The following is a 23249-nucleotide window of genomic DNA, read 5'->3' on the forward strand; positions in this document are numbered from 1 at the left end:
TGTTGAAGTTTAGTACTCATTCCTATATTAATTGCTTCCATGAAATGTGTGTTTGTGTGTTTGCAACTCTGTTAGCTCAAAAGATTGTGGCGGATTTGAGCTATAATTTCCCCACTGTTTTAATGGATTACATAATGTGATGAAATTTGGGGTAGAATTCTGAAATACCCATTTTTTCCTTGCCATTTTAATTGGTGAGTCATAAGGCAACAGAACCTCACATGCACTTAAAATGTAGTACCCAAAGTTATCTGATATTGTGTCACACTGGTATGAATGAAATTTAGCATGGCATGGTTGTTTTATTTATCAAAAAGCTGCAGTTCCATAACGGAACATGTGCAAACGGAATATTAGAAACCGGGGGGAAACCACCAGCTATCAAATTGGAACATCCTGTGGTAGAACATCAAAACAAAAAGAAAATAAATGGGTTTCTGACCAAGAATAAACAGGAGGTTTTATTCTTCACTTCACAGTTATATAAACATTTCACATATTGGTTTAGTTTGCTTAGGATGTATGAGCAAAACAAAATATATTAGCATATATAGTAACAACCCAAGCTGAAGTCTTGAATAAGCCCATGATATACATTCCATGAATACCACATTGCAAATATATATAAAAGGGCAGTTGATGCTTTATTTTTTCCTCTTTATTAGTTGCTCCCTGCTGTTCATGTCAGGCCTCAGCAGAATAATGTAGCATTTTGGGGAAAATATACATCCCAGTAGCCCAGCACTGGAGGCCAATATAGAGAAGATCTCCACAGCCACCATGTATTTCCCCTTGGTGCTCAGGTAGGTTGGGACAAATGATAACCAAACACTGCAAAACATCAACATGCTGAAGGTGATGAACTTGGCTTCATTGAAAGTGTCTGGCAGTTTCCTTGCTAGAAAAGCCACAGTGAAACTAATGATAGACAACAGTCCCATGTAGCCCAGGACAAGATAAAACATGGTGACAGAACCTTCATTGCATTTTGCTACTATGATTTTGGTTAACGATACCATGTCAAAGTCTGGGAATGGGGGAGAGCTAGCGAGCCACCCTACGCAGATGCCTGCTTGAATAAGAGAGCAGGAGAAGACAATGGAGTTGGTCAGTCTTTTACCCACCCACTTCCTCATGTTGGAACCTGGTTTTGTAGCCATGAAAGCGAGAACCACAGTGACAGTTTTGGCCAACACACAGGAAACAGCAACTGAGAAGATGGTGCCAAAAGCAGATTGACGGAGAAAGCAGGTCGCCTTAGTTGGTTGTCCGAGAAACAGCAATGAGCAGAGGAAGCAGAGCAACAGAGAGATGAGCAGGGTATAGGTGACATCCCGGTTGTTGGCTTTGACTATGGGAGTATCTTTGTGTTCAATAAAAATCGCAAGCACCAAAGCTGTGATCACTGCTAAAAAAGCAGCAACCATTGCAAAGCTGATCCCCAAAGGTTCTTCAAAAGAGAGAAAATTTATAATCTTGGGGACGCATCTTTCTTGATCTTGGTTCGGATACTCATTTTCTGGGCATCTGAAACAGTCATCCATGTCTGAAGGGAGAGAAAAAATGTTGGTCACATAACCATGCTTAGTCTATTGTTGACTGAGGTTTTTCTTTACTCCTACAGATCTTTGACCTGGCAGTCTCTGACCATTAGTTCCCAGTGTGAGAGCTGGTCTTGAAGAAAGGCATTTTAGTATTATCTAACTATTCTTCTGCTTATCCTTGTTCACCACCCACATCTATGTTAATTAACATTTCAAAGTAACAAAGGAAAATACCACTAAAATATCAAACATAAATACTGCACCCACATGCACAAATTTGGCTTATAAAATGTTAGGGGAAAATCGTAATTTGGGACTGATGTGATGTGGCAAACTGAATTTAAGATTCATCTATCTCTTTTAAAGGGATTGGGGAGCTTTTCTTTTTTTTAGACAACACCTCTTCGTACTGTATAAAGGAAAATACAATTTTGAGTCATTTACAGTGGGAGCTCAGGTTAAGAACTTAATTTGTTCTGGAGGTCCGTTCTTAACCTGAAACTGTTCTTAACCTGAGGTACCACTTTAGCTAATGGGGCCTCCCGCTGCCACCGCACGATTTCTGTTCTCATCCTGAAGCAAAGTTCTTAACCCAAGGTACTATTTCTGGGTTGGCAGAGTCTGTAACCTGAAGTGTCTGTAACCTGAAGTGTCTGTAACCTGAAGCGTCTGTAACCTGAAGCGTCTGTAACCCAAGGTACCACTGTATTATCCTTGGTACAGCCAAGTTCCCAATTCTTCAGCAAAGGGATGGTTCACACATGCATTTACCATAGTTTTAGTATTTGTTTTTTCATCACTTGATGACTCTGCACTGTGTAAACTAAACCTAAATGTAAAGGTAAAGGGACCCCTGACCATTAGGTCCAGTCGTGACCAACTCTGGGGTTGTGCGCTTATCTCTCATTATTGGCCGAGGGAGCCGGCGTATAGCTTGCAGGTCATGTGGCCAGCATGACAAAGCCACTTCTGGCAAACCAGAGCAGCACACAGAAACGCCGTTTAACTTCCCGCTATAGAGGTTCCTATTTATCTACTTGCATTTTGACGTGCTTTCAAACTGCTAGGTTGGCAGGAGCTGGGACCGAGCAACGGGAGCTCACCCCGTCGCAGGGATTCAAACCGCCGACCTTCTGGTCGGAAAGCCCTAACCTTTTACCCATAAAATATATTGCAAGAAATTTTATCTCCATTTACACTGGTCATATTTGCAGCAATACATCACCCACCCTTTTGGTGTGAAATCTTCCCTTCTGCGCACTGGGCACAGTCGTAGCAGCAAAATTTCTCCCCCTCCTTCTTTTTCTTCTGATAGCCAGGGGGGCAGGAGTCACTGCATACAGAATGGGGAGGTACCTATCAATAAACAAAACAGTCAGATAAATTCAGAACGCTTCTGTTCAATAACTGATACACAAGGAAACAACTGATCAGTCAACATAGAAGAATGTGAAACATGAGTTAGCTACTTATTTCCTAATCATGACTGTCAGAGGTTCTTGCGGCTACTCTTGAGTAACGACGCTCCACATCTGCTTGTCTTTAAGATGTTTTTTATTGTGCATTCTATTTACAGTGCAAAGTGCCTGGAAAGCATGTCTGCTTAGTCTGAGTCAGAACCGCGCAATGGCTTCTTTCTGTTTCACGCCCAACATAACAGCTTGGGAACTCCAAAGTGCCTCCCCCTTGTCAATTCAGGCGTTGGGGGGAAGGGCCGTCCCCCTGACTGATCTCCCATCATTTCCTCCCCCTCTGCCTCCCTCTCTACTCGGTGTGGAGGCTCTTTGACGCTGCTAGAGCCTTGTCTCTTCCTCTCTGCTTCCTGACTCCTGTAATCTGATCCGCTACTGGACTTACTGCTCTGAGAGGAACTTGACCTGATGAGGAGGGTCTGTTCACTATAGGCCTTCCCCCTTACAATGACAAATGCCATTTTTGCATAATTGTCTTGGTTGAAGGCAACCTAACAATTAATGAAATGTCAGGGGCTTAATCCAATAGGAACTCTTTTTGGCCAACTTGTTGGTTGCCATAAACAACCTTCTTCAGACTCCCACAGCCCAACAAAAAAATATTATTCATAAGTGCTTCACTTCTGTACAAAATAGTTGTGAGGAACATATATATGTTTCTTTTAATAAGAGGCCTGCTAGGTCAGGTCAATGTCCCATCTAGACCAGCATCATCTTTGCATGGTAGCCTCCTGGAGGCCCATGGGAAGCCCACAAGCAAGACCTGAATGCAACAGCACTCTTCTCACTTATGATTCACAGTAGCATAGATCCAGAGACACACCGCTTCTAGCGCTGTTAGTAGAACATAGCCAACATGTTTAGCAGCTTGCAAGTCACATCCTCCATGAATTTGTCTAATCCCACTTCAAACTATCCAAATGGGTAGCCATTACTACATTTTAAATGCACACAATATTCTTAGTGTGGTCACACCATAAATTTGCAAAATGGTATCATGATATTGGCAGTTCCACATTTTATTGATACAGACTGATCTTGGTAGAGCTATTCACAATCCATTTTCAGTGTTAAAGCCCTAAATTACTTTCCCCCCTCCAGGTTGCTTAGATAATCATTCTTTGCAGACCCTTTCCCATGACCCTGTCCCAGCTGATGAAACGAAGCAGAGGAGAGGGCCTACTTGGTGGTGGCACCCCACTTTTTGATTCTCCTCTCCAAAGAGTTTTGCTTTGCCCAAACAATATTAACAGCCAAGCACCTTCTTGAATACCTTATTGTTCTCTCCCTTCTGGTGCTTCAGCATTGCCCACCAAGTTTCTTTTAGACAGTTTTATGTTGTCCTTAAATTGTTTATGTGTTCATACAGATTTTAGCTGGAGTTTTGCTGTTGTGTGATTTAATGTGTGGAATTATTGCTTGCATTCTGTATGTTAACATTTTTGCGAACCAGCACTGGAGCTGTTTAGTATACAAATGTGATATTGGGATAGGTGATAAAGGGAATGTAAGAGTTGTAGGCTTCACCAAAGGAAGCATACAACCCCAATACCAATATCAATATTATCCATTCTGCTGCATGGAACACACACACACACACACACACACACACACACACACACACACACACACACCAATATGCCCAAGAATACACAACCTGGTTAAAATTTCTGCTCCACACAATTGATGATTCATTGACGGTGAATTCTTTCCCCTCAAAGGCATTGGGATTCACCTGTCCAACTTTTACTCGAAGAAAGGAGGTGTTTGGAAATATGACCAAATTTGTTAAATCGAATCCTGCAAGCAATTCCCCTTTATTATTAAAAGTCACTATCTCCCCAGCAGCATTGTTAAATGAAGTGCCTTGAAGAAATTGGTGGAGCTAGTTGACAGGGGGAAAGGAGACAATAGTTTAATATAACTGATGTGCTGATAAATGTCTGCACACATCAAATAAATAACAAGACCTTGAAGCTTAGTGTGAGTGTGCCACCAAGACCCTGCATAGATCTTGTCCACATCTCTTCTACTCTCCTGTCCTTACAGGAGAAGGTTTGATGAAGCCATCCTCTGCTGTCCAAGATGCCTTAGCATGTTCAACAAATGTTGTTTTCATTTTTCTTCCCCTACCACTCACATTCTATCTGCATGGCATGAAGCTACATAGAGGTAATGGCCTTCAAATAAGACTTCGGTCCAAGTTAGTAAAACTTGGATGAAAGCCGGCTACATATCCATTCTCACCCAATGAAGCAAAGCACTCCCAGATGGCTGACATAACAGGTGATCAGGTCTTCCCACACTATTGGGTGGCTTGATGGTTATTATTATTATTATTATTATTATTATTTATTATTTATACCCTGCCCATCTGGCTGGGTTTCCCCCGCCATTCTGGGCGGCTTCCAACAAATACCAAAATACATTAAAATATCATAGATTAAAAACTTCCCTTTAGGTGTTTTCTAAATGTCAGGTAGTTGTTTATCTCCTTGACCTCCGATGGGAGGGCATTCCACAGGGCGGGCGCCACTACCAAGAAGGCCCTCTGCCTGGTTCCCTGTAGCTTTGCTTCTCGCAGTGAGGGAACCGCCAGAAGGCCCTCGGCGCTGGATCTCAGGCTGAACAATGGGGGTGGAGACGCTCCTTCAGGTATATAGGACCGAGGCCGTTTAGGGCTTTAAAGGTCAGCACCAACACTTTGAATTGTGCTCGGAAACGTACTGGGAGCCAATGTAGGTCTCTTAGGACTGGTGTTATGTGGTCTCGGCAGCCGCTCCCAGTCACCAGTCTAGCTGCCGCATTCTGGATTAATTGCAGTTTCCGGGTCACCTTCAAAGGTAGCCCCACGTAGAGCGCATTGCAGTAGTCCAAGCAGGAGATAACTAATTGGGGAGATGTGCAAAGCAGCCCCCAGATTACTCACTGACAGAGCGGGTGAGGCAAGTAACACTATTGCAGTGGTCAAAGACTAGAAATTTGCAGCTCACTTTTCCCATGTTCCACGTATAGGTAGAAATGCAAACCCCCGTGACTTTATCAATAATTAATCTGTGCATAATTTCTACAGGTATTCAAGGAGGAGACATTTTGATGCTTTTTCTCTATGTATGAATACATTCCTGGCAATGAAGCCGCTCTGTGGCGACAACATTACCTGCCAAGGATGGAGATCTTGAAATTTGGAACTTTTCCTCCCCACCATCACTCTATCTTTCAATGTAGACGAGTTCATGGAATGCAAAGCATGTGCCACAGCATGGACAGCATTGTAGACACTGTAACTGTGACCGGTCATGTCCATTTCAAAAACAGGTCCAGGAAGATTCTCCAGCCTCTCCTGTCCAATACATGGTCTATCACCCTCCAATGCTATGCTGGGATTTGAAAATGTACAGCCGAATGCCTGTTCCCAGAACCCTTGGAGAAAACCATCTCCTTGTGTCCAATAAGGTTTTAGGTTGTGAAGATAAGCCTGGAATCCTAGATGTCCACTTGCATGTATAGCAAAAGAAATAGCCCCCTGGAATATTTGAAAATTACGACGTGTTATAAAGCCTGTTACTGAAAAATCAATCTGGGCTGTTGTAATCCACACCTTCCCAACAGATATATTTCCTCTATATTCCAGATCTGCTATTGGCACTAAAGTGCTCAGCCACAGAAGGGTCATGCTTTCACCATAGATAATAATTGCTCTGGCTTTTCTATCCATGAAAGAATGATAAATGTTTGATGCCATATCGCTCAGAATATCAAGGGAAATGAATCGTCCTTGTTTCTGGAGCCTTTCTGTGAAAGCTGAACATATCCCGTGCTGGGAAAGCAGTGGCTCCAGGTTCTGCAAGAATTGGTCTCCACTGTCATCAGCAGCAGCTAGGAGCCCAACCCAGGTCCATCCAAAATATTGAAGCAACTGGATAATCCCACCGTACTGATGGGCTTCGCTTGGGACCATGCGGTAAAAAGAAGGGAAGTTCTTTGTGCTACTTTCCTCTGGGGCAAATGAGCCAAATGTGAGCTGAAAGAAAATGTACAGATAGTTTAGAGATGGGTTGCAATTTGTGGTGGGCAAAACCCTCTCACTTACCTTTCAAAAATCTTTGCACAGAAATGAAAGTGGAGGAAAAGCTGTCCTGGGTGCTTATAGAAGCTTTTATTTCCCAGGGATTGAATTATACATGCAAAAGAAGGGGTCCTACTCTTGGAAAAGTTGGGCCTTGCTTTTTCAATAGCCAATAAGGCTTTGTTTTTCTGCAAGTCATTTTCAGCCTCTTCCCGAACCACAAAGGCAGTAACAGGATGACAAGAGGAGAGCATATCTCCTCCATGAACAGAGGTTACCTGTGGAATCTTGTAGAGAGTTAAGATGTCTGCCATGTGGAAAGAGATATCAGAGCTCATCCCCCCAATGACAGCTATGAGTTTTTTCTGAGTGCCACATTTGTAGTTGGGGGTAAATCTATGTGAATTGAAGAGCTGGTCCATAATGGTCCGGTAGGTCATCCTTGCATCATAGTAGCTGTCACAGATGTGGAACCCAAGTGTGACATTGGGCAAGATTTTTGGGTTCTCGTTGACCTCATTTACAGCAAAGGCCAAGGCCAAGGCATGCTGGTAAGACTTTGTCACTACACTGCAATGAGAGTTAGATTTTCTTTCAGTGGAGAATTCTAAAGCCAAAGGAATTGTTTTGTCACAATACATTTCTGTTCAGGCTTTCTGTAAAGCGATCTAATTCAGACAGCAAGCCATGCAATACCATCAAATTCCCGCCACCATATTTGTTTATTTATTTTTTTGGAATTTAGCAGAACAAACTCAACAATGCTTGAGAACTATAGAAAAAGAGGGTTGGTTATGGGGAAGATGGGTTTGGGGAGAGATAAAAAAAATGAAAATGATAGATCACATTGACATGGATAATGAATGATAATTTGTCGTCCAACACCACAATGCCTCATTTGGGACTTAAGGGCGAGATTGATGAAATGTAAATAACTAAATAGAGATGTGCTGGTGGTGACATATTGCTTATAGGTGTCTTCTGAGGATTCTATTTCTTACAAATTCTAAGCTGTTTTACCTGATATGGGATTAGATTCAGGTAGGTAGCCATGTTGGTCTGTCACAGTAGAAATATCTATATCTATATCTATCTATCTATCTATCTATCTATCTATCTCGTCTAGTAGCACCTTAGAGACCAACTAAGTTTGTTCCTGGCATGCACATGAAAGCTCATACCAGGAACAAACTTAGTTAGTTGGTTTCTAAGGTGCTACTGGGCAATTAAAAAATAATAATCTATTGATATGGGATGGAAGGTATCTTACCTTGGAAGATCAAAGCCCAAATCATTAGAAGGATGTTGTTCGAAGGACACTTCAGGAAAAAAGAAGATGATCTGAGAAGAAATGCCGCCAATGAGGAGGTCCCCAGGCTCATACCATTCATGGGGAACAGGAAGGGGGTCATTTGCTGGGCATTTCAGGGTATCTGCTTTGCACACCATGTGGGGAAGCAGAAGCAGAAACACCACTAACACCATCATCTGATAGCAAGTATCTCTAGATGCAAATGTGCCTATCTGCAAATGTATCTCTAGATGCAAATGTGCCTATCTGCAGCCTTCTTCCTGACACTACCCTAATCAAACAATGCACATCAGGATATAGCTGACTCTGCCAATATGCTTGGTGAAGAGAAGAATATCACCTTTAAACTTAATATCTATACAATTGCAAACAAAAACAAAAACAGGTAATGCATGTGATAACAGGACTGTGCAATGAAACGCCCCACCTCTCAGTGACCTAACTGGAGGGTTTTATTGAGCTACGTCTAGGTTGTTTTTCCTACTCTCTTCTGGAAAGTTGGTGGAGATTTGCCAAGGAAAATAAATGGCAGTGAGCCAGATAATTACAGAGGAGGTAATTACACCTCACAAGAAGTATGGTTTCTAAGGGATGACATGTTTTTGCTCCTCCACCACCCTGTCGCTCCTCTGTTATTATTATTATTATTATTTTAGTGCAACAGTAACTGGGATGGAGGTTCAGGTGACCACAGCGAAAAAAACACCAGTAGGACAGGAAAGCCCAACCCAAAGGAAAAGACAGAAAGAAGGGTGGAATATTTGGCCTAGAATTGGCAATGATACAATTTTGATCTCCTTTCTATGACAGGAAATGTCAAGTGTCCCTTCCCATGGTTCCTCTCAATGTCTTGACTGATTTGGGTGTTATTTGCTTGTGGATCTTGTACATATGAGAGTCCCTCCCCCCCCTTTCATATATGTAATCTGGTCTGGAACCTACAATACTGACATGGTCTTTCCGTTCAGAAATGTTTCAATTATATACCTCTGTGAAGCATTTTCAGAACTGCATTTCACACACACACACACACACACAATATACAACAGAAGATGGACTCTGACATTTTCCTACAGGACAGAATTGGGGGAACACAGAAAGCTGTCTTATATTGAGTGCTCCATCTAGTTGTCTACACTGTCTGGGAATAGTTTCCCTGGGTGCCAGACAATCACACTTTCCTGCATTTTTCTCCTCCGTGAAAGAATGATTGAATCACTCACCTTGAAAGTACCACTCATCCTGGTGGTCTTCTGATAGATTAGAGTTTTTGGGCCTCTGTGTGTGTGGGGATTTTTTCTTAATCTCTCCCCCCCCCCATTTTTTTTTGGGGGGGAGTGGTGGCATGTGGTTTATCATTTGTTAAATAATTGTTTAATACTTTTATTATGTTTGCAATCTCCATTTGTCACTTTTTGTTCTGAAAATTCAATTTTTATATTACTCTCATCTTATTCAACATCACCATCCTGGCTTGTCCCCACTCTCCTTCACCAGTCCCTGTCTGCTTGCCCCAGTTTTTTACCAGGCAGGCAGGATGGTAGCCTGCCTGTGCCTGGACTATCAAATATGTCACAGTGGGAGTGTTATCTCCTCTGGTGAAATTTGTGACTGGGCTGAGCAGAGTTACTTAAGCCCCCTGTCATATCCCTGCCATGTCACTTTTGGGGGACTTACATTGGTCGCCGCTCAGCCAGCTTCTGCTGCAATGATATGCATAGGTGCCAAGTTCTGGATTTAAAAATCTGGGATCAGCAGTGCCGTGGCACCGGAAGTCACTTCTACACACTTCCGGACATGCGTAGAAGCGACTTCCAATGCCGCTGTGCCCATTTCCAAAATGTCCGCAGCAAGCGACTTCTGGCGCTGCAGACATTTTGGAAATGGGCACAGCGGCATCGGAAATCGCTTCTACGCATGTCCGGAAGTGCGTAGAAGTGACTTCTGGTGCTGGTGTGGCACCAGAAGAACATGGCTGCTGCCAGGAGCTCCGTAATCCGGGGGAATACGGGGTATTTTGCCATTCAGGACACCTGCGGGAAACGGTAAGAAAATACGGCGGTTTCCCAGGGGAAACAGGGTACTTGGCAGCTATGATGAGATGATCAAATTAAATCAGAACATCTTCATCTGAACTGGAGTTGAGGACTTAACATCTCTGAAGATCCACCACATCCTAACTTGCTAACCCTAGTAGCCTTTGTCACAGGATTGCCCCCTAAGTAGCTATTTTAACTGAAGACAAAAATTAATAGAATTTGTACTCACTTCAACACAAATATAACTCTCTGCAAGATTGTGGCTCCTCCCCTTTGTATTCTTTTGTTCAGGCAATTACCTTTAGAAGGTGTACCAAGGGCCCTTGGAATAATCAGACTTTCCTCTCCAAGGGAAAATTGATTCTCCATCCTCAGAGAAGCGGATGCCAAGGCAGAGTCCCCTTCTCCTCCATTGTGGGGTATGGAGATGAGGGCTCCTACACCTTCCCAGTCCCCTAACATCTCCCAGACATCAACAACAGCTAGTGATTGGGAACTGGTGAAGCTCAACTCATTTCCTGTTGTTTCCAATAAGATGGAAATCTAGTTGTGTGTTTTTTTGTTTCTGTTTTTTTTTTAAAAAAAAATTTTTAAAAAAAGTTCAACCCCAACACCATTTGGGTCTTTCAAAGGGACGGGTGAACTCTCCATACTCCAGTCTTATGAGTGCAGCTTAGAATAGACAGATACATATATTGTTGTTCTTTTTATATTTTAAAAACCACTGTCTACTGTCCATATTTTTTTTAAAAAAATGTTATAAATTACTTATCGATGATAATGATTCCATATTGATAATCTCCCTTCTTATGCTCACTGATTTATGCAAAGTCACAAGAACTTGGACTTCTTACTTCAGCCCTTAAAGCATCACCCCTCTCACTTCACACATAATACCTGGAACGGCACATGAAGTCCCTTTGAGAGCCGGACCATCACACCACTATGCCGTCTTTATTGCCAATGTATGTATGGCTTTACACCTTGTTCTTTCCCTCACTCAATGTGCTTTTCATGTCACAATTATGGGCTCTTGCCTTTTCTATCTCATCTTTCCTGTTCCCATTCCAGGTGCCCTCAGACAGGTTGTATTGACCGAGTCAGATCTAGTATTGAAGAAACCGGAAGGATCCTGTGCTGCCACAGGATTTGATATTAACCACTACTATATGGACTGCATCCAGCAAAAACCTGGAAAAAGCTTGGAATGGTTTGTTCACTACTATAGTGTTGGGAGCAAATACTACCACTCTACAATCCAAGGGGCTAAACTGAGCCTGGAGGATCTAAAGCTGGCATAAGGACCCCCTTATGACTGTTCTGGGGGCAGGGCAAGGTCAGGACAAGACGGGAAGGAGGGACCTAGTCTCAATTTTTACTCCATTTGAACCAGTCTGATGCATATATTATTGTGTTTTTTTTTACAATATCTACTGTTCTGTTTTTAAAAATCATTTTGTAAATTACCTATGCTATCAATCTAATATGATATGTTTGTTAATGTGCATTCTATATAATCTGTGGCATAGAGGCTTAAAATGCACACTTGATGGAAAGGCAAGAGATTTGGTTCCACATTAATACCCCCCCTTCTTACATTCACTGATATATGCAAAGCTGCAAAAAGGAGTGTCCTTCTTAAGCCTTCGAAGCCTCGCACCTCACCCAGACTTTCTGCAACAGCACATTAAGTCTCTTTCTGATCCAGACGATCCCACCATTATGCTCTTTACTGCCAATCCTCATTGCCCTGGCTGCTTCTTTTCCATGTATGTTGAGATCTTGCTCCTTCCTTAATTCATTGTGGGTTTCATGTGATAACTGTGGGCTGCTGCTATTCCTATTTCAGCTATTTTTTTTCCTGCCTTCCTATTCCAGGCACCTTCACACAAATTGTTCTGACCCAGTCGGATACAGTACTGAAGAAACCTGGAGAATCTCACAAACTCACCTGTGTTGTCACTAGATTTAATGTTAACAGCTACTATATGGGCTGGCTCTGACAAAAACCTGGAAAAGGATTGGAATGGCTTGTTCTTTAGTATAAAGCTGGGAGCAATTATAGGTATTCCCCTACAATCCAAGGGCGATTCACAGCCTCAACGGACAGCTCCAACTTTTATCTGCAAATGAACAACCTGAAAGCAGAAGACACGGCTGTCTATTACTGTGCGAGAGACACAGTGAGTGAGATTCCACTAGACCTGAGACAAAAACCCTTCACTGCATTTCATTTCACAGTAAGTGTGATCCCACTAGACCTCAGACAAAAACATGTTATTTTGTGACAAATAACCAGAGGGGGCACCAAAGGGCAAAAAATCAGAAAAGCCACAAACCAGAAATGATCAATCGTCCACCGATTTCATTTAGTGGCCACACTCCAGTCTGCAATGATTTTTTTTTATTTGTTTAACAAAATCTACTGTTATTTTTTGTCATTTTGTAGATTATCTATGTTGCCCATCTAGTTTGATAGATTTGTTAATGTGCATTCTATATAATCCGTAGCATAGATGTTTTAAATGTGCACTTGATGACAAGGCAAGATATATGATTCCATATTACATTGGTTCCTCCCTTCTTATATTTGCTGATATATGCAAATCTCCAATAAGTAGTGTCATTCTTAAGCCTTCAAAGCCTCACACCTCACCTAGACTTCCTGCGACAGCACATTAAGTCTCTTTCTGATCCAGACAATCCCACCATTATGCTCCCTTTACTGCCAGTGCTCATTGCCCTGGCTGCTTCTTTCTCATGTATGTTGAGGTTTTTCCCCTCCCTTAAATCATGGTGAGTTTCATGTGATAATTGTGGGCTGTTGCCTTTCCTATTTCAGCTATTTTTCCTGTCTTCCTATTTCAGGCACCCTCACACAAATTGCTTTGACCCAGTTGGATCCAGTACTGAAGAAACCTGGAGAATCTCACAAACTCACCTGTGCTGTCACTGGGTTTAATGCTAACAGCTACTATATGGACTGGGTTCGGCAAAAATCTGGAAAAGGGTTGGAATGGCTTGTTCACTACGATAAAGCTGGGAGCTCTTATTATTCCCCTACAATCCAAGGGCGATTCACAGCCTCAACGGACAGCACCAACTTCTATCTGCAAATGAACAACCTGAACGCAAAAGACACGGCTGTCTATTACTGTGCGAGACACACAGTGAGTGAGATCCCACTAGACCTCAGACAAAAACATTTCATTTTGTGAAAAATAACCAGAGGGGGCACCAAATGGCAACAAACCAGAAAGCCACAAACCAGAAATGATCAATGGTCCACTGATTTCATTTACTAGCCACACTCCAGTCTTCCATGAGTTGCTCAAATATTGTCTGCTGCAAAAGAACAGCTCTGAGATTGTGCCCTCTCCTCATTTTCCCCATTTGTGCCTTTCTCTGAGAGAGCTTGTCATCTTCCTTCTAAGACAAAGTACATTTTCGTTTAACTATGTCTAGGAAGGCAGTTTTTGTAGTGAACTTTTTCTCATTATATTTTGTGCTGTTGTAGACTGCAGGCACTCATTAGGCTGCAATTGTGGATGTTCTGTTAAGGCCTTCTCATGAAGATTTGTATGCCTAGGTCAGTGATGGTCATAGCTGCCAAGTTATCCCTTTTTTTTAAGGGAAATTCCCTTATGCTGAATAGACTTCCTCATGAGAAAAGGGAAAACTTGGCAGCTATGGTGATGGTGAACCTATGACATGCGTGTCAGACGATACACGCAGAGCCCTCACTGCTGGCACGCCCCCCATCGGCCCATTCACATTGTTGTAGCTGTTGTCCCCCCCCCCCAATTTGTTCTCCCACTCCTCCTCATGCTACAGCTTGTCTCCGCTGTTAAAACCTGGATCCTTTTTTGTTCTTGTTGTTGCTGCTGGTAGCCAGAGATTGGTTTTTAACCCTTTCTGTGCTGTTTTTTCTGGTGCTTTGGCAACCTATGATTGGGTGTAACAGTGTTTGTTTTTTAACCCATTCTGTGCTTTTTTGAGGTGCTTTGGCAGACTATGTCAGTGCTGTGTGTTAGTTCCAGCGGAGGTATTATTCGCCATTTATTTCTGTTCTCTTTCCCTCCAAAAAAGCACAGTAGCTTTGGGGTATCCCCCCCCCAAAGCAAAGCAACTTTTGCACCCCCCCAAAAAAACCTCCAAAACTTTGGTCAGCAGCTCCCCAAAAAAAGCTCAACAACTCGGGCACTTTGTGATAAATAAGGGGTTTTTTGGTTTGGTTTGGTTAAATAATTAGTTTTTTTATTTATTAAATACAGTTATATATTACAATTATTCATTTTCGTTATTTAAACTATAAATATCGTGAAATTATATATATTTTTCTCGAAGTGACACACCACCCGAGTTATGCTCGGTTTTTTGGCAAATTTTGACACACCAAGCTCAAAAGGTTGCCCATCACTGGCCTAGGTAGATTGATTATGGGGAGGTATGGCATAACCTAACCCCTACAGATACCAACCAATGAAGATGTCCATTCTGCACAATGCAAAATTGGTCCTTTAGTGTGGTGGCTCCTGCCCTTTGGAACTCCTCGACCTTGTATGTCAGACAAAAACATTCTCCATTGCCTTTTCAGCAATTGCTAAAGACATTCCTCCTTCCTTAAACATTCTAAATTGAGGTATTGATTGCTGCTGGTAAGATTAATGTACAATAATTGATTTGAGATGTATATATGTGCTTTCTTAGCCAGGAGTCCTGGAGCAGAAGACACTTGGTTGAATGGGGTCACAATGGAGTGCATCACCCAAATCCACTCAGCTGGAGAAATGTCATCCTATCTGAGCTGCCCGGGTGCAGCAGGAATCCAGCTGGCAGAATAATAATAATAATAATAATAATAATAATAATAATAATAATAATTTATTATTTATACCCCGACCATCTGGCTGAGTTTCCCCAGCCACTCTGGGCGGCTTCCAACAGAAATATTAAAATACACTAAAATACACCAGAACTAAGCCTGGAGGCTCTAAAGTTGGTATAAGGACCCCCAAAGGGCTGTTCTGGGGGTTATAGCAAGGCTAGGACAAGACAGAAAGTGGAGGCCTAGTCTCAATTTTTATTCCATTTGAAGCAGTCTGGTGCACATTTTTTTATTTGTTTAACAAAATCTACTGTTATTTTTTTTATCATTTTGTAGATTACCTATGTTGCCCATCCAGTTTGATAGATTTGTTAATGTGCATTCTATGTAATCTGTGGCATAGATGTTTTAAATGTGCACTTGATGACAAGGCAAGATATATGATTCCATATTACATTGGTTCCTCCCTTCTTATATTTGCTGATATATGCAAATCTCCAATAAGTAGTGTCCTTCTTAAGCCTTCAAAGCCTCGCACCTCACCCAGACTTCCTGCAACCGCACATTACATCTCTTTCTGATCCAGACTATCCACCATTATGCTCCCTTTACTGCCAGTGCTCATTGCCCTGGCTGCTTCTTTCTCATGTATGTTGAGGTCTTTCCCCTCCCTTAATTCATGGTGAGTTTCATGTCATAACTATGGGCTGTTGCTTTTCCTATTTAAGCTATTTTTCCCGACTTCCTATTTCAGGCACCCTCACACAAATTGTTCTAACTCAGTCGGATCCAGTACTGAAGAAACCTGGAGAATCTCACAAACTCACCTGTGCTGTCACTGGGTTTGATGTTAACAGCTACAATATGGACTGGGTCCGGCAAAAACCTGGAAAAGGGTTGGAATGGCTTGTTCTCTACTATAAAGCTGGGAGCTCTTATTACTCCCCTACAATCCAAGGGCGATTCATAGCCTCAACTGACAGCTCCAACTTCTATCTGCAAATGAACAACCTGAAAGCAGAAGACTCAGCGGTCTATTACTGTGCGAGAGACACAGTGAGTGAGATCCCACTAGACCTCAGACAAAAACATTTCATTTTGTGAAAAATAACCAGAGGGGGCAGCAGAGGGCAAGAAACCAGAAAGCCACAAACCAGAAATTACCGATGGTCCACCGATTTCATTTTTTGACCATGCTCCAGTCTGCAATGAGTTGCTCTAATATTGTCAGATGCAAAAGAACAGCTCTGTGACAAGCACAGGGACTAGGCTGGTTCATACAGTAGAGGTGGTCCTTAAGGCCTTGAGGTCCTGAGCCACGAGGTGTTATAGATCAGCACCTGCACTTTGAATTAGGCCCGGAAACTAATTGGTAGCCAGTGCAGTTGAGCCAGGATCAATCCTTAGTCCATTCAGATTGGTCTGATATGTATATTGGGTTCCCCCCCCTTTAAAATCACCTACTGTTTTATTATTAAAAACATATACAAAGATTTCATGGATCATCTAATATAGGTAGCAATTTGGGTTTGATAATTTTGTTAATGTGCATCCATCGAATCTATGTCATAGATGTTTTAAGGGCACACTTGATGTGAAGGCAAGATGTGTAGCATTTGGATTCCGTATTAATACTCTCCCTTCTTATGTTCACTGATTTATGCAAAGCTACAAGAAATTGGCCCTCCTACTTAAGCCCCCAAAGCCTCAAGCCTCACCCAGACTTCCTGGAACAGCGCATTAAGTCCCTTTCAGAGCCAGAGCATTGCATCACTATGCCATCTTTATTGCCAATGCTTATTGCACTGGCTGCCTCTTCCTCATGTGCGTTGCACTTTATGTCTACATCTTATTCCTTCCTTCATTTAATGTGGGTTTCATGTGGGCTGTTGCTTTTTCTAGCTCATCTATTTCCCGCTTCCAATTCCAGGTGTCCTCACACAGATAGTTCTGACGCAGTCGGACCCAGTATTGAAGAAACCTGGAGAATCCCATAAACTCACCTGTGCTGTTACTGGATTTGATGTTAATAGAGAAGTTATGGAGTGGGTCCGGCAAAAACCTGGAAAAGGATTGAAATGGCTTGCTGAGTAGTATACTCGTGGGACCAATTATTATTCCCCTGCAATCCAAGGGCGATTCACAGCCTCAGCGGACAGCTCCAACCTCTATCTGCAAATGAACAACCTGAACACAGAAGACACGGCTGTCTATTACTGTGCGAGAAGCACAGTGAGTGAGATCCCACTAGACCTCAGACAAAAACCCTTCACTGCATTTAATTTTGTGACAAATAACCAGAGGGGGCACCAAAGGGCACCAAACCAGAAAGCCACAAACCACAAATGATCAATGGTCCACCGATTTCATTTACTGGCCACACTCCAGTCTGCAGTGAGTTGCTCTAATATTGTCTGATGCAAAAGAACAGCTCTGAGACAGTGCCCTCCCCTTATTTCCCTCATCTGTGCCTTTCTCTTATAGAGCTTGTCAGCTTCCTTCCAAGACAAAATACATTCTATACATTTTTCTTTAACAATGTCTAGGAAGGCCATTTCTCTAATGCAGTTTTCTCATGATATTTTGTGCTGTTGGAGATTGAAGGCACATTAGGCTGCAATTGTGGATGTTGTGCTAAGGCCTTCTCATGCAGATTTCTACGCCTAGTTAGATTAGTTGAGGGGAGGTAGGACATAACCTAACTTCTGCAGATAGCAACCAATGAGGTTGCCCCTTCTGCACAATACAGGTTTGGTCCTTTAGTTAAAGGTAGGTAGTCGTGTTGGTCTGTCGTAGTTGAAACAAAATTCAAAAATTCCTTCCAGTAGCACCTTAGAGACCAGCCAAGTTTGTTATTGGTATGAGCTTTCGTGTGCATGCAAAAGTGTCTGAAGAAGTATCTGAAGAAGTGAACGCTCATACCTACAACAAACTTATTTGGTCTCTAAGTTGCTACTGGAAGGAATTTTTTTTTTAATTTTGTTTGGTCCTTTAGTGGGGCGGCCCCTACCTTTTGAAACTCCTCACCATTATATATCAGACAAGCAACTTCTCTATTGTCTATTGAGCAATTGCTGAAGATATTCCTCCTTCATCAATAGGGTTGCCAGACTCAATAGAGGACAGGACTTCTGTGCCTTTAATTGTCCTGCTCTCTTTCGAGTCTGGAAACCTTAAAGAGAAACCAGCAGACCCTTTGTTTTATTTCCAAGCAAAGGGTCTGCTGGTTTCTCTTTAAGGTTTCCAGACTCAAAAGAGAGCAGGGCAATTAAAGGCACAGAAGTCCTGTCCTCTATTGAGTCTGGCAACTCTATTCATCATTCTACATTGAGCTATTTATCCCAACTGGAAACATTATTGGACATTAATTGATTTGAAGTGTTTGTGTGCTTTCATAGAAGCAGAATACAATGGGGTGAATGAGACCAGCCAGAAAGCAGCGCGTCTCCCAAATCCACTCAGTTGAGACATGGCATCCTATCTAAGCAGCCCAGGTGCAGCAGAAATCCAGGTGGCTGAAATGAGCCTCAATTATCTAAATCTGGCATAAGGACCCCCAAATAACCATTCTAGGGGACATGGCAAGGTCAGGACAAGACAGGAAGGAGAGATCTAGTGTCAATTTTTATTCCATTTGAACCAGTCATTTTACACATATTCTTTTTTTTATTTTTTAAGAAAATCTACTGTTCTTTTTTAAAAATAATTTTGCAGAGTGCCTATGTTACCCATCTAGTTTGATACGTTTGTTAATGTGCATTCTATGTAATCCGTGGCATAGATGTTTTAAATGTGCACTTGATGAAAAGGCAAGATATATGATTCCATATTACATTGGTTCCTCCCTTCTTATATTCGCTGATTTATGCAAAGTTGCAGAAAGTAGTGTCCTCCTTAAGCCTTCAAAGCTTCGCACCTCACCCAGACTTTCTGCAACAGCACATTAAGTCTCTTTCTGATCCAGACGATCCCACCATTATGCTGTCTTTACTGCCAATTCTCATTGCACTGGCTGCCTCTTTCTCATGTATGTTGAGATCTTGCTCCTTCCTTAATTCATTGTGGGTTTCATGTGATAACTGTGGGCTGTTGCTTTTCCTATTTCAGCTATTTTTCCCTGCCTTCCTATTCCAGGCACCCTCACACAAATTGCTTTGACCCAGTTGGATCCAGTACTGAAGAAACCGGAAGAATCTCACAAACTCAGCTGTGCTGTCACTGGGTTTAATGTTAACAGCTACTATATGGACTGGGTCCGACAAAAACCTGGAAAAGGGTTGGAATGGCTTGTTCACTACTATAAAGCTGGGAGCTCTTATTATTCCCCTACAATCCAAGGGCGATTCACAGCCTCAACTGACAGCTCCAACTTCTATCTGCAAATGAACAGCCTGAAAGCAGAAGACACAGCAATCTATTACTGTGCGAGACACACAGTGAGTGAGATCCCACTAGACCTCAGACAAAAACATTTCATTTTGTGACAAATAACCAGAGGGGGCACCAAAGGGCCATGAACTACGGTAGAAAAACTAGTTACAGAACATACAAGGATCAACTATCCACAGCCTTCATTCTTTGGCTTATCTTCTGCCTATGGTGAATTGCTCCAGTTTTCTTGTTCCAGTAGAAAACAGCAGTTCTGAAACATTCAAGGCAGCCAATACTTATGTGCCCACTAGGGTGATGACTTTTTTACAACCTCATTTCCCTGTATCATAATTTGATGAGCTTTCATTAAAGATTAGATAAAATCTTACTTTCAAGGAGATTTGTTTAAAAAAAACCTCATGCACAAAATTATTTTAAAATTTTATTTATCAGTTTTTTGACCATTTTTGAAGTCACTGGTCACTGAAAGCAGATATAAACTGAACCCAAGCTTTAGAGTCACATATATACAACATTATATAGGGTCATCAAACACACAAGGAAACTTTTTTAAGCTGTGGTAACAGTATAGACGTCGCTAGAGGACGATGTTTTGCTACCTCTCCTGTAGGTTCTTTTCCCAGCATGCCCGGTAGGGTCTGCTGGCTGAGTTTTGAGGTCCCAGAAAGGGGCTTTTACCTTGTGCAGGTGTGAGATTTGTATACCCTATGTTGCTAAGAACACTCCCCATGGTGGAATGTGGTGTTGTGTCCAAATTTGATACAATATATATATAGAATTATTAATACAATTTTATGAAATGGTAAAACGGCATACAAAATTTTTTAAAAAACAGTTTGTGCATGACCTTTTTAAATATTTCAGTGGAATGTACCTCATTTTAGTCATTAACAGGCAAAAGTTCATCCGTTTGTGCTACAGGAAATAATTTTCGAGATTTTTTTTTGAAAAAGTCATCACCTTAGTGCCCACCATATTACCACAACTAGTACCCTGTCCTCTCCTTTCTACACTCCCAATTGTACATACAATCCTTCCTTGCCACCTGCAGTAATCAGAGGTGGATAAAGGTACCAATTATTCCTCTTCTTTCCCTCTCCTCCCTCATATAAATGAACAGTTCTCTTTTCTCTCGCATTCTTCTATTCTACAGTCTTCTTCCTCACCCTCTCACATCCAAGCAATTCCTCCTCTCTCACACTTTCTTGCATTTTCCACAGTTCCCTCCCCTCTACTCCCTCCCTCACACTTTTATTCCCTGCTCTCTCCACTTCTTTTCTTCCCTTCCTCCTCATCCTTTGACCCTTTGCTGACCATAATGGAAACACGAATGCTCCTAAGTAGCTGCTCCTTTGAGATCAAAATGTGGCACAAGCACAATATTGTAGCATTATTATTATTATTATTATTATTATTATTATTATTATTATTACAACCCAGTAACTCAGCAGTGGAGGTCAAGATGGAGAAAATCTCCACAGCTACCATGTATTTTCCCTTGGTACTTAGGTAGGTTAAAAAAAAGGACAGCAAAACACTGCAAAACATCAACACGCTGAAGGTGTTGGCATCATTGAATAAATGGTGGACTGAAAATGGAGAACGGGAGGTGTTAGCATACTTCGAATTTGAAGTGAAGTGAATGGGATTATATGGAGAGTTTTCCCAGTTCCATTTGGCCATGTTGGCAAGCTAATTATTCTCTATATTCTCATTCTCTAAAACCTTTATTGAAATTGGATGCTGGGGTAGGGTGATCCATTTTAGGGGAGGAAACTTAATTTTTGCAAATTTCTTCAATGAGGGGGTTTCTGGGTGTGAGAAATATCCACCCTTAGAGAATAATATGCCCAATCAGGTTACTCTGTCATCCACTGTGGGGATTGGAGCAAATAGATTCAACACTTTCAGAGTTCCCAGCTTCTGTGCCATGTTCTATGCACCTTGTATAAATCAAAGCCATTTATTTCCCTCATATTATTTCCAATGAGATATTATTACCGTGTTTTCCCCTTTTTAAGACACCGTCTTATTCTTTTTTTTACTCAAAAAAACACACGGTGTCTTATTTTCAGGGGATGTCTTGTACCTTAAGGCCTCCTCGGAGGGGCAGGCAGCTGGCTGGGGTGCTGCTGGGCGCTCTGTGCGGCGCTGCAGCAGCAGCTGGGTCCAGGCACCAAGGCAGCAGGCCGCTGGCTCAGTGCTTCGTCCGGCGCTGCGGAGCGCTCCTCTCTGCAGCTGCCGGTTCCGGTGGCAGGGCGGCAGGCAAAAAAACCCAAACCAAAGAGGCCAGGCCGCTGCACTCCGCCCAGCGCTGCAGGGCGCTCCGAGCCCTCGGCGCTGCGGAGCGCTCCTCTCTGCAGCTGCCGGTTCCAGTGGCGGGGCGGCAGGCAAAACAAAAAACAAAAAGAGGCCAGGCCGCTGTGCTCCGCCCAGCGCTGCAGGGCGCTCCGAGCGCTTGGTGCTGCGGAGCGCTCCTCTTTGCAGCTGCCGGTTCCGGTGGCGGGGCGGCAGGCAAAAAAGGAAAAAAAAGAGGCCAGGCCGCTGTGCTCCGCCTGGCGCTGCGGAGCGCTCCGCTCTGCAGCCGCCGGTTCCAGTGGCAGGGCGGCAGGCCGCCTCGGGCAGGCAAAAAAAGAGAGGCCAGGCTGCTGGCTCGGGCGCGCGGAGCACCCCGAGCCTCTGAGAGCCAGCAGGACGAGGAGGAGGCTTGCCGGGTCGTCGCCCAGCAGCGCGCGCAGAGCGCCCCGAGCCTCTGAGAGCCAGCAGGACGAGGAGGAGGCTTGCCGGGTCGTCGCCCAGCAGCGCGCGCGGAGCGCCCCGAGCCTCTGAGAGCCAGCAGGACGAGGAGGAGGCTTGCCGGGTCGTCGCCCAGCAGCGCGCGCGGAGCGCCCCGAGCCTCTGAGAGCCAGCAGGACGAGGAGGAGGCTTGCCGGGTCGTCGCCCAGCAGCGCGCGCGGAGCGCCCCGAGCCTCTGAGAGCCAGCAGGACGAGGAGGAGGCTTGCCGGGTCGTCGCCCAGCAGCGCGCGCGGAGCGCCCCGAGCCTCTGGGATTGTTGTTGCTGCTGCTGGCTGCCGGAGGCTCGGGGCGCTCCGCGCGCGCTGCTGGGCGACGACCCGGCAAGCCTCCTCCTCGTCCTGCTGGCTCTCAGAGGCTCGGGGCGCTCCGCGCGCGCTGCTGGGCGACGACCCGGCAAGCCTCCTCCTCGTCCTGCTGGCTCTCAGAGGCTCGGGGCGCTCCGCGCGCGCTGCTGGGCGACGACCCGGCAAGCCTCCTCCTCGTCCTGCTGGCTCTCAGAGGCTCGGGGCGCTCCGCGCGCGCTGCTGGGCGACGACCCGGCAAGCCTCCTCCTCGTCCTGCTGGCTCTCAGAGGCTCGGGGTGCTCCGCGCGCCCGAGCCAGCAGCCTGGCCTCTCTTTTTTTGCCTGCCCGAGGCGGCCTGCCGCCCCGCCACTGGAACCGGTGGCTTGCTCGCAGAGGCTCGGGGTGCTCCGCGCGCACTGCTGGATGCCGACCTGGCAAGCCGCCTCCTGCTCTTGCCTGCTCCCAGAGGCTCAGGGCACTGCTTTTCTATACTCTTGCCGCGGCCAGCGTGC

General features: G+C 43.8%; 1 protein-coding gene across 1 annotated transcript; it reads right to left on the bottom strand.

Moving 5' to 3' along the window:
* Positions 1–531: 531 nt before the first annotated feature.
* Positions 532–8534, bottom strand: LOC118095223 (vomeronasal type-2 receptor 26-like). The gene is made up of 5 exons (XM_088654842.1): positions 8356–8534; positions 7364–7655; positions 4674–4901; positions 2774–2900; positions 532–1546 (listed from the first exon to the last, which is right to left on the bottom strand). The coding sequence occupies exons 1-5, from the start codon at positions 8532–8534 to the stop codon at positions 645–647; spliced, it is 1728 nt and encodes a 575-aa protein (XP_088510968.1). The 3' UTR covers positions 532–644.
* Positions 8535–23249: the final 14715 nt, after the last annotated feature.

The sequence above is a fragment of the Zootoca vivipara genome, chromosome 12 (genome assembly GCF_965207765.1).
Source record: "Zootoca vivipara chromosome 12, rZooViv2.hap1.1, whole genome shotgun sequence".
Lineage (NCBI taxonomy): Eukaryota > Metazoa > Chordata > Lepidosauria > Squamata > Lacertidae > Zootoca > Zootoca vivipara.